The 12,477-nt window shown below is 39.3% G+C and overlaps 1 protein-coding gene across 2 annotated transcripts in view; it reads left to right on the top strand.

The window, feature by feature from the left end:
- Positions 1-12,477, top strand: part of Dcc (DCC netrin 1 receptor) — a 1,150,309-nt gene that overhangs the window by 1,071,531 nt on the left and 66,301 nt on the right. For both annotated transcript variants that reach the window (XM_036204806.1, XM_036204805.1), the window contains exon 24: positions 9,169-9,395. In XM_036204806.1, the coding sequence (XP_036060699.1) occupies positions 9,169-9,395 (227 nt within the window). The remainder of the gene's footprint in view (positions 1-9,168; positions 9,396-12,477) is intronic.

The following is a 12,477-nucleotide window of genomic DNA, read 5'->3' as shown; positions in this document are numbered from 1 at the left end:
AAGGCCAGATCTCTCAGAGTTCAGAACACTTAATAAAGGTCAGGAATAATAACTAATTAGTTTAGCGAATGTCTTAGACTGGCATTATAATAAAGTATCTGAAGCTATAATAAAGAATATAGGTTTATTTTGGATTCAATATTCTGGCAGTCCAAGAGCATAGCACTGTGTGGATTAGCTTATGGTGAGGGTCACCTAATGTGGCAATATGTAAGGTGACAAAGCAGAACAGGTCACAAGTGTGGAAGAGAGGTTATGTGACAAGGCAGAAGACAAGAGCATTCCTACTTTGAAAGCTTCATGAGTCCACTTCCATGACAGAGAAAACAAGACCACAAAATATGTGTGTAATAAACACATTCATCTTTTTTGTGGTCTCCACACCAGTCAAACTGGTTACCTTGGGGACCAGCCTCAATATGTGTTTCCATTGCAACAAACCATGGGCAAATCATGGCAGTCAAACCGTGAAAATTCTCCTGGTCTGGTGTTCTGAAGGGTTGTTCAGACTTGGCATGGTGTATCATCAAGGTGTCAGGTGTCTGAGGCAGAGCAGAGAATTCATATGTAGGAGAGAGGGAACAGGTGTTAAATATTCAGCAACTGTTAAAAAACATTGGAGCAGGGAGTGGTGGCACTTGCGTTTAATCCCAGCACTCAAGAGGCAGAGTCAGATGGATTTCAGTGAGTTCGAGGCCAGCCTGATCCACAGAGCAAGATCCAGGACAGGCACCAAAACTACACAGAGAAACCCTGTCTCAAAAAAACAAACAAAAAATGTCCCACTCATGACGAATATTGAATTTAATGACACTATCCTTAGTGGGTTTGGAGTTTCGGTTTTGCTTGTTTCCCTCATTGTTTGTGGTCATACTGACTTGTGAACTACGTTCCTGGGTATATATTGTCTCTCTACAGGGAAAATATCTGGTATCTAAGGGAGTCAAACTAAAACTTGTCAGTCTACTAAGAGCACCTTATATCACCTTGAAATCTACAGGAAGGCTTTTGGAATACTGAGAGTTTGAAATTTTTATTGGGCAAAGATAGAGAGTGCACCCAAAAATGGCTAGTAAATGAAAACAGAGAATGAGGAGACAAAGACACAATCCCGTGAATGACCCAAAGAAATCAAACTTTGGTTTCCATTGTCTGACAGACAAGGTCTCTCAATACATTCCAACTGTAGTTTCCCCTCCCTTCTTGCCTTGTGTTTCCTTCCTCCCTTCTCTTCCATCCCCTCCCATCAATCCATTCCTTCTCTGTTTCTGTTCAGAAAATGTCAGGCCAACCATGGGTATCAATGAAACATGGTATATCAAGTTGTGATAAGATTAAGCAACTCCCCTTTTATTAAGGCTGGGTAAGGCAATCTAGCATGAGGAACAGTTTCCCAAGAACCAGTCAAAGCATTAGGGACAGGCCCTGTTTCCACTGTTATGAGTATCACAACTAGACCAAGCTACACAACTGTCACATATATGTCAAGGTCTTAGGTCAATCCCATACAAGTTCCCTGGTTGTTAGTTCAGACTCTGTGGGTTCTTATGAGCCAGGTTAGTTATTTCTGTGAGTTTTCTTTTAGTGTTCTTAACCCCACTGGCCTACAATCCCTCTTTCCTCTCCTCAGCAGGATTCCCTGATCTCAGCCTACTGTTTGGCTGTGGGTCTCTGCATCTTTTCCCAGCAGTTACTGGATGAAGGCTCTCTGATGACAATTGGAGCAGTCACTAATCTGACCCAGGAGATGACCAGCCTGTTCAGGCTACATATCCAATAAACATGTTTATCAGCTGTAGAACTTCCTTGGTAGAATTTTTATGGTTGCTTATGTATACTATCATGTCATGTGCAAGTAGTAAAAGAGTTTGAGTTCTTCCTTTCCAATTTGTATCCCATTGATCTGCTTTTGTTGGCTTACTGATGTAGCTAGAACTTTAAGTACTATATGACAAGGTATGTAGAGAGTTGACAGCCTTGTCTTGTTTTTGGTTTTTGCTTTGAGTTTCTCTCCATTTAAATTAATGTTGGCTGTCAGCTTGCTGTATATTGCTTTTATTATATTTAGGTATGTTTCTTATATCCCTGATCTCTCCAAGACCTTTAGCAAAGTGTTTGGATACAACATTAACTCAAAAACAAAACAAAACAAAACCAGTAGCCTTTGTATATATGAATAATAAAAGGATTGAGAAAGAAATCAGGGAAACAACACTCTTCACAATAGCCACAAACGATGTAAGTATCTTTGGGTAACTCTAAGCCAGCAATTGAAAGACCTGTATGACAAGAACTTCTAAGTCTTTGAAGAAAGAATTTGGAGAAGATAATCAGAACATGGAAAGATTGTCTATGCTCATTCATCAGTATGATTAACATAATGAAAATGGTAATCCTACCAAAAGCAATTTACAAATCAAAAGTGCAACACAATTCTTTACAGACCTTGAAAGAACAAAACTCAACTTCATATGGAAAAACAAAACTCCAGAACAACTAAAAATATCCTGTACAATAAAACAACTTCCAGAGGTATCACCATCCCTGATCTCAAGCTCTACTACAGAGCTGTAGTAATATAATTATATTTTAAGATGTATGTTAAGAGAAAGGATAAGGGAATTTTTTCCTTGCAATTATTTCTGGGTTTTATTATTATCTTTTATTTTAGTGAGGACCTTCCCCCATACCATCTCCACCAAAGAAACATTAGAAGTAATTAATACAGATGAAATCAAAATCAATTCCAATCTAAAAGAGAAATCAACATCTTTACTGAGCTCTCAGAAATTGGGAGTAAATTGCAATTATGGCTGTGGATAGGAAACACACCCAGGGCCTCTTAGCTGTCTCTGTGACCAAGTCAGACGAAGAATGGAGTCTTCTTCATGTTTTACAGGGGAATGCAAATTATTACATCCAAGGAAATTGAAATTATTTTTATCAACCATCAAGAATTTCTTATTTGAATTAATACAGGCATATTTATTTCATCACATTTCATTTCACAAGTATCATATGTTTAACAATAATCCACCTATCTACTTGATTTACAGGTTAGTGGGTAAGACTTCAGTGTAGTCAGGTTTCTCCTGTCCCACCCAGCCTGCAGTCCCACAACAGCTTATAAAATAGTTACCAGAGGCTTATATTAATTACCAATTGCGTAGCACATAGCAGGCCTCTTGCTAGCTAGTTCTTATAACTTAAATTAACACATTTCTATTAGTTTATGTTTTGCCACCTATTCTGTGGCTTTCCAGTCTGCTGGCATGTTCTTGTTCCTTGGGTGACAGGCTGGAGTCTCCTCTCCCTCTGCCTTTCTTCTTCCTGTCTCTCTCTTCAATTTCCTGCCTAGCTATAAGCTGACTCGCCATAGACCAAATGGCTTTATTTGTTATGACCCAATCAGAACAACACATATTCACAGTGTACAAAAGACATTCCACAGCACTTCAGCTTTATCATATAAAATATTAGAACAATGTTTCCATCTAAATTCTCCTGCTGGTAGTGCAGATGATACCTTTTATTTAGGTGTGTCATATGTTGGCAGGTCCTTTATCCTTGAGCATCAGTGTCTTCAGCCTTAGAACCAATACAAATGTTTCCATAATCCAGTCCAGCCTAAAACACAGCAATCCCAAATGGAATACTTGTAAATTACAAAATCACACAGCAACACGTAGCTTTAGATTAATGAAAAATAGATACGTTTTGCCTAGTTTTGGTAATTAAAGTTTTTGTACTTGGAGGAGAATCACCACATATATTTTCAGTTAGCAAGATTACAATAAAACATTGTAATATAGAAGAACTGTATTTTATTGAAAGTAAAGAATTATTTCCCTTGTAAACATAGAAATCACATACTTTTGAGTTAGAAGCTGTATGTACTTAATAAAGATTAAAAAGTTAATGTTGAGCCTATCCTGGAAATTCAGAACACGTGGTTATTACATTCATAGGGCAGTTATTAGAGAAGATAACAATCTTGTTTTACTACATTAAATTAAAATATGGAAATAAAACTCCTTCCCCATATATAAATAGTTGTTGGCTGAGCCTTGTATGAAATTCAATGTATGTAGCAAGTTTTAAAGAATAGCATATATTCGAATCTTGACAACAATTATTGTTTTCAATACTGAAGATCAACTAAGTATCAAATATCAACTGCCTTTTAACATCTGTAGGAAACTGTCTGATTTTTCATCTCCTTAATATTTTAATTGTTTTTTTTTTTTTCATCTTCGCCTCACAAGAAGTTTCACTGGTAACTTCTTAGGATTTGACAATCAATTAACTTGGCCTTAAAAACACAGATACAGTCAAGCATTGACATCCTCTGAGTTTCTAATACAGGGTTAACAGCTACTGGTCAAGGAAAAATAATCACCACAGTGGGTGGAGAAAGAAGGGGACTCTTGTTATCTTCCATCCTCCTTTTCCTGCACAGCCTAAGCTGTGTCTTCACTCATACAACAGCCCTTCCTTCCTGATGTTCTCACTACACAGGTGGGCAAGCTTCCTGCTGCATCATCCGCTGGGCTTTGAGCATGCCTTTGACTAAGGAATTAATATATGACTGCTTATTTGTCTGGCTCTGGGTAAAACTTAAACAAAATGAATGTTAGCACATAGTAGGGCCTGAATGATTTATTATAACTAGTCAAAGCATTTAGGAGAGGACAGCAATACATTAGAACTTGATTGGATGCAGTCATACATAAAACAAATGCTCAATCTCTGTTGCTTCTAAACCACTCATAGCCCTGAACACGATCATCAAAAATGAAGAAGGTTTACTTCGAATAATAGGTTATGTGCAAAATAAGGAGCGGAGTGAATGTTAAGGAAGCATGAAGGAGCTTTAAAATAACAAGAATGGAGAGTTCTTTTTTGTATGTTTCTGTTATCATTGCATACATGACATTAGTGTGGTTTGGCTTCCTATAATGAATGTGATAGATATTAACTCTTGAACTAAAAAATATCTCTAAAATTACCCACTGATTTCATATCAGATTCAGGATATTTCTGTAGGAGGCAAGTCCTCCAGTGATTTCAACCCTCTGCTTTTTCAGGTACAATCATCCTACTCCAAAGTCACTATACTTTTCATTCATTTATCATACTTCTAATATCTTGCCCATCTTTGTATTTGTAGTATTTACCATGCTTCTTGACATATGTTCCTTAACCACAAATTCTCGTTAAATACTTGAGTGACTTATTATTGTAAAACACTGGATAATGCTGAAGAAGTACAAAGGGAAGTTTGCCCTGCATTGCTGGAGGAATTGTACTGTGCCAGAGAAATAGCATGGCAGCTCAGTACAGCACCTGACACTCAGTACCAATGTGAGAGGCATAAAAAGAAGGAAATGAGCTCACTAGTCTAAGATTTCACTGACATAGTAGTTAGGAGGGCTCCCTGTAGAAGAAAAAAATGAAGGGGTCAATGAAGAATAAGCATGTTTAAGTAAACAGGATTCCAAAAGTATCGAGGACAGAAAATAACCAAACAAAGCCCAGGACTCCATAATGATAGAAATGCTTTCCTGGGCACTACTGAGCCAAAGCAGTGGGCCCAGGTGAATTGTGCACTTCGTCTTTGAGAGTAACTGTAGTCGGAAGACACAGCTCCCATTTTAAAGGTGTTTTTTGAAAGAAGGTCCTATAACTATGGGAAATGATAGTTTTGAATTGTGAGCAAGGGTTCAATGTGTGGTATCTCTTTACTTCATAGGAGCATCCTATTTAAAATATAAGCAAACAAACTAAATAAATCACCTGGCAGTATTTTAGGGTTAGATTTGCCTATTAAAACACAGATATGGCCTCTGGTTCAGTAGTCCTGACAAGGTTACAGGTAGTGCCTCCTCCAGCTCTGCTTCTGGGCCACACTTTGAAAAGTCATCACAAGGGCCATCTGCATACATATGAAGGTTCTCCTGCAGAAACCAGAGAGCTGAGTTCTGCCACAGTGTCAGCCATTAAGCTAGGGACACAGCAGATGGGCAGAAGGTCAGGATGACAGCTGCCCTTTGTAGAGTTTGAAGACAAATTTCAGAAGGTTTAGTTATGAGCACCTGCTAGGTTTATTGCACACCTGCTACAGTGCACATGGAAGGGCTGGAGAGGAATGTTATTGAGCAGAAAGCTCCTCTCTTGAAAAGCAGACATTGTTGGAAGAGGAGAGGTTAATGGTAACTGATCAAACACACAAGAACAGCAAATGAACCTGTTTAGAGACCTGCAGGATCTCCCCCAGCACCTCACTGATCAGCTTAGAGCAGCCTAGAGAAGATGTTTATCTAAAAACAAAAACAAAAAACAAATAAGAAAACATCGGCAAAGCTGTCTGCATTGATCAGGAATCATGATTTCCTCTTCCTAGTTAAGTTTATGATTTACAACCAACAGAAAGCTGCTGCCTTTCCCCAGAGTTGGGACTTTTTAAAATTATGTGACCCCAGGATGATGCCTGCCTTAGAGTAATGGGGATAAATGGATGACTGAACAAGGCATACGTTTAAGCATGAGGCAACAAGAATTCTGGGTTTATTATTGGTGTCATACAGAAAGAAAAAGTGTGTGTGTGTGTGTGTGTGTGTGTGTGTGTGTGTGTGTGTGTGTGTGTGTGTGTGGTGTATGTCTGTTTGTTTTTCTGAGAAAGGGTCTCAATTGTAGAGGATCCTGACCTACCACTCACTGTGTAGCCCTGAGACTAAACCTGTTTTTATGCTTCAGCCTACTAAATGCTGGGATTACAGGCTTGACCCATCTCACCTTGATGCCCACAAAAATAAGAAAAGTTTTTAAGTTTTAATTTTAATATATCACTCTCATTCTCCCTTCTCCCCCTCCCTTCCTCCTCCCCCCTCTCTGTGTACATGTGCATCAAGGGAGGCAAGAGAGCATATCAGTTGCCCTGAAACTGGAGTTATAGATCATTGTGTGCTGCCCTGACTAGGGTATTGGAAATCAAACCTGGGTCCTATGGAAGATCAGCAAGTGCTTTGAACAACTGAGCCATCTCTCTGACCCCACTAAAAGTTTTGATCAGTATTTTTTTCCATAGACTATTTAAATATTGAGTTATCCTGAGGAAGCACATGGTGTCATTTTATATGTGGGAACTGTGCTTCTCTAAAGACAATCATGGGATGCTGAAGTCTGAAAGAAAGAGAGACAACACAGTGATCTGTTTAACAAGGAGAAAATCATCTGTTCCGTCACTAGGGCTAGAACACATATAGGTCTGTGAGTGTTGTAGATATGTTGAGGAGGACAAGTGAGTGTAGGAACATGGATTCATATAATGAAGGCCAGTGATTAATGTCTTAGATACCAGAAAACTGCCTAAGACTTAGGTTCAACCATTGTCAGGGACAATGTAGGGATGCTGTCATGATATCAACCACAAAATTGTTGAGAGGGTAGGAGAGCAGTAAGGACATACTATTCTCTACTAAACCACAAAGCAGCTAGTAGGTCTGGAGTTCTTTGTCTCCTGTTCTCATCAGTATACTTCAGAAAGACAGAAAAGAATGCTGGGAAATTTCAATAAATTATACTGCAGAATATTAATTGGGAAATATTTGTAAAGCTTCTAAGTTGGTAATTGGAAAGGCAAAGTCATTCCCAATGGTTTTGCATAGGTTATAGTTTTTTCATTAAGATTAGCTGGTTTGGTGCTTGGGGGAAATGCCTCATTCAGTAAAGTGCTTGTGCTGGGTGGACATGAGGACTGAGTTGGATCCCTAATATCTTTATAAAATTCAGGCATTGTAGTTCAAGCTCTGGTAGTGTGGAGATGAACAGATACCTGGGGCTTGTTGGCAAGCTAACCTAGCCCAGTTGGTGATTCCCAGGACCCTGATTCAAAAATAAGATAGACTGTTCTGGATGAATGAAACTAAAGGTTGACTTCTGAACACACACACACACACACACACACACACACACACACACACACACACACAGGATTACCTTGTCTTTGACACTCAATAAATATTGGAAGCTACTTCCTTAATAAAGCAGTCACTTTGTAAACGAAAAAAGTAGAAATTATATATTCTTTAAGGTCTTTTAAGGGCTTCTGTTCAAAGCAGATTTTTAGCTATTTGCATTCTGTCTTATATTATTTTTTTTAAAGATTAAAGTTTCAAGTATAGATTAACATTTATAAAATTAGAAAACATAGTTCTGGAATTAACAATAAGCCTAGTGTAAGATTTTCAGCATACACTTTGCAACACAGCTCCTCAGTTCTATCACTGTGGTGCACAGGCATACAAATGCCCCCATATCTCAATAAAACTTTATTGAAAGACAGGTTAGGGCAGATCTGGCCTATGAGCCATGGTGTGTGGATAGCTGCTGATGCAAATGGTTAGTGTATAAGCACTGTGCTACTTTACCTAGTACACAGAGAGCATTTGAGTATTGGTAACCTCAAGATGTGAATATCACTGAAAAAAAAAAATTGGGTAGTAATTTACTGAAGTAAATAAGGGAGATTTGAAACATGTTTCCAGAAAAAGGATCTTTCTTTCTCTTCTAATTTCAAAAGACAACTCTCTCCATGTTTGCATGCAGACATGACTCCAAGGGAAAGTGTTTTATTCACCTAGGAATGTCCTCATGCAGCCTTTTATTTTCAAATAGCAAGCATCCCAGTTGCACATTAAATTATAAAGCCGAGGCATAGACTTTCTTCTAAGCTCCAATCTCAGCTGTTGGCACAAACTCTGGCCTTTTTATTTCTATCTGCCCTTTCAAAACTACTCCTTCATTTATCTCTGAAGCAGATGTTGCAGTCAGGTACCTTATGCCTACCTCCAAAGATTGGCATATGGCTTCCTCTAACCCATTGTCACCTTGTACATGAATCTCCAGCTGCTGAAGCTGGAGAATGGCTTCTGGCAGGCGGCTAGGACCCTAGGGATTCAGCTCAGTATCTCCTAGAAATACGCTGAGGCTCAGGGGGAGAAGAGAAAAGACAGCCAAGACAAGCCTGCCAATTTTGGGGTTTCATCTGATTCCTCCTGGGAGTCCTTTTGTTTCTTTTCTCTGCTTCCAAGCTGAACTGACAAAGAAGAGAGAGGAGGCACCTTTGGATAGACGCACTCACACCTGCTCTCTCACTTTGTTGCACAGGAAACGGGCCACCCACAGTGTGAGCAAGAGGAAGGGCAGTCAAAAGGACCTCCGACCTCCTGACCTTTGGATACATCATGAAGAAATGGAAATGAAAAATATTGAGAAGCCTTCAGGAACAGACCCTGCAGGAAGAGACTCCCCTATCCAGAGTTGCCAAGACCTCACACCAGTTAGCCACAGCCAGTCAGAAACCCAGATGGGAAGCAAAAGCGCCTCGCATTCAGGTAATGATATTCTCACACAAGTGTTGTTAAGGCAATAAAGTTTGAGGCTAGCCATACATTTTCCACTTCTCAATCTCTGTGGGTTATTAAAAGATGATTCTAGATTTGCTATTGACTCATTGTTTGAAAAAAAAATAACATTAGGAGCACCTGAAGAATGAAAAATACCATTATTTTGGCATTCATTACCATAGAGATCAACTGTCACCTCCAGTCACATTATTATATGATCCCTCACTGGACAAAGTCATTTGAAAGCTGTTAGTATATAGAGCTAAATGAAGAAATGCCAATTGTTCAGTAGACTAGAGCATAATAAATGATATCCAGGGGTCACTAATAATTCAATAAACTGGTTCTAAAATATGCTATTTTCTGTAGGTCATCGTATTATCTGAATGTTTACTGGAAGGACAATAGCACAGAGGATGAGCACTATAAAAGCCCCAGATCTCCTTTCTAAATGGGGAGCCTCTGTTTTAAAACTAAATGAAATATCTTAGTCAAGAGAATGTGCAAATGGTTTCCTGGGCTTTGTATTTCAAGATTTCTAAAACAAGGATTTTTAGTCACTGCTTTTTCAAGCATGTTTTAAATATTCCTCTCCTAGTCTTTCAAGGTCATCTTGAGCAGATTCAAAGGCAACCTAGCCTATTGATAACTATGATCTAGAATGTCAAAGTTCTCTGTCCTTATTGTTAGCTAGACTTTTGGATATGAAGAGTGAGTTTATAATCTGTTCTTTCAATCTTCTAGGACCTTCAAGCAGATTGAAATGCTAAATGGGGCAGAAGGCTCATGGTCTATTTTAGAATCACCTTCATGCATTTCCCTGTTTGTTAGTCAGGTTTCCATTAACATATAGAAAATACCTGAACAATTTAGCTATAAAGAGGGAAGGTTTACAGTTTGCATCATGGCTTACAGTTTCAGGAGTTTCAGTCCCTGTTAGCCTGGCCCTGTTGCTTTCAGCCCATGATAACAGTATCAATCAATCATGGTGGAAATTACATGGCATAGGATTCCAGACCCAAAGATAAGACAAACCAACAAAAGAAGAGAGTGTCTTCCTAAGAACCTCTTTGTAGAATATTATTTTAAGGTGTGTTACTTTTGCTTATGTTACATTTGTTCAACTCTATGATGCTGAGTTACTGTGCCTGTGTAAAATACCTGGTGGTCTAATAAAGAACTGGCCAATAGCAAGGCAGGAAAAGGGATAGGCGGGGACAGCAGAAACGGAGAATATAGATAGAGAGAAGAAGAAATCTGGAAAACAAAAAGAGCTAGGAGTCAGAAAATGAGGAGGACAACTCCAGGACTCAGCACTAAGCCACCCAGAAAGCCACTGAGTAAGAAACAAACAAAGCTATGCAGGAATAGAAAAGGAAAAGCCCAGAGGCAAAAGGAAGTTGGGATAAGTTAAGGAAAGCTGACAAGAAACAAGCCAAAGTAAGGCCAGGCATTCATAAATAATAATAAGCTTCCATGTGTGTTCACTTGGGAGCTGGATAGTGGGTCCTCCAAAGGAGTAAAAAACAAACAAAAACACCCCTCTAATGTTCCCAACCATCTAACTTCCTTCTAAATATTCTCACATATCCCATTAGTCCCACCAGCTAAGCAACCAAGTCTCTAATACATGGACCTTTGAGTGACAGTTAAGAACCAACCCACAGAGCCCTCCCTTTCCATTCTTTGGGGCACATGAGAGAAAAGAGATGCCATAAAGAAGAAAAATAGAGTCAAAAGGACCCTAGAATTCTTCACTGCTTTTGTCTCTGGGGGCTCCTAAATAACACCCCTATGCTGCATCTTTCCCGTTGCACAAGTATGAGTTCTTCACACACACACTTGTGGAATTCCTCCATTCCCTAAGTTTATACAATTAGAAATCAGCTCAGAGCTCTCCATGCAAACTCATGGCTCCTTTGCTGTGTGAAACCAGCAGTTTCAGCAAGAGGGATCAAGCCTGAGTAACATTCTGCATCCCCACTCAATCTCCAAGAAGCTCCTGCATCCTTGTCAAGACCAGCCATAAAAGAACTTACACTTCCGGGGTCACTGTCTCATCTGTTACCTCTCCCACTGTTTTGACAGACACATGATAGGTCAGCAAGGCCACTGCTACAGAAGGCGTCCCTCCATCTGCAGAAGGAAAGGAAAACACATTTCATTCAGGAACTTCGATTCTTTTTAGAGGTTGCATCTTGCAGCTTAATTCTGGACTGGGCACCAGAGACAGGAGAATGTCTTTGCCTCCCAGTGAGGGGATTGACACTGTCTTCAGAAGACTTTTCAAGGACTTCCAGGATGCCATCTACCCTACCCCCATTGTTCTTTCTATACTGACCTTTGAAGCTGTTAGACTAGCTTTATGTCTCTCAATAAGTACTAAGGGAGGCTTGACCCCAGTGGTGACTGTTTGCTTTGGAATGAGAGGACACTTGTGTCTATTTGTCCTCAACATGAGGACAGCATTGCTTATAGGGAAAGCAACTTCACATTTCTTTCTTTGCTTTTCCCTTTTTAATGCTTTTTATTTTTATGTTTATTTATTTATTTTTTTTGGCACTGGGTCTCAAGTATGCCAAGCTTCCCTCAAAGCCCCAATGCAGGCAAGGGACCTATTTCTCCTACCTCCTAAGTGCTGGGAGAAAAGGTTGTGCCACCAGGTCCTGCATTCATGATAAAGTTTCTGAGGAGGCAAAGGATGTGCAAGGAAAGATTACTCTGTCAAGTGCCATGCCTGTCATTTTCATACATTACTTTACAGAATCCCTACAATATGCTTTGAGATAAGTGTTATTCTCCTCATCAAATAAATGAAGCAACTTAAGCCACAAGCTTTGGGTTTTATAGTTGATATAGTAGGTTATATAGTACAGTAGGTCATGTAGTCAGTACTGTTGTTTACACAGTAAGTACCGTAGGTTATATTGTCAGTGCTTTGGGTTATGTTGCCAGTAGTATAGGGTGCATGGTCAGTACTGTAGGTTTTATCATGGCCAGTCCTATATGTCCAATGGCCAGTCCTATATGTTCAATGGTCAGTCCTATATGTTCAATGGTCAGTCCTATA

Source organism: Onychomys torridus, chromosome 13 (assembly GCF_903995425.1).
Source record: "Onychomys torridus chromosome 13, mOncTor1.1, whole genome shotgun sequence".
NCBI classification, from domain to species: domain Eukaryota; kingdom Metazoa; phylum Chordata; class Mammalia; order Rodentia; family Cricetidae; genus Onychomys; species Onychomys torridus.
This window is presented reverse-complemented; position numbering and strand designations above follow the sequence as displayed.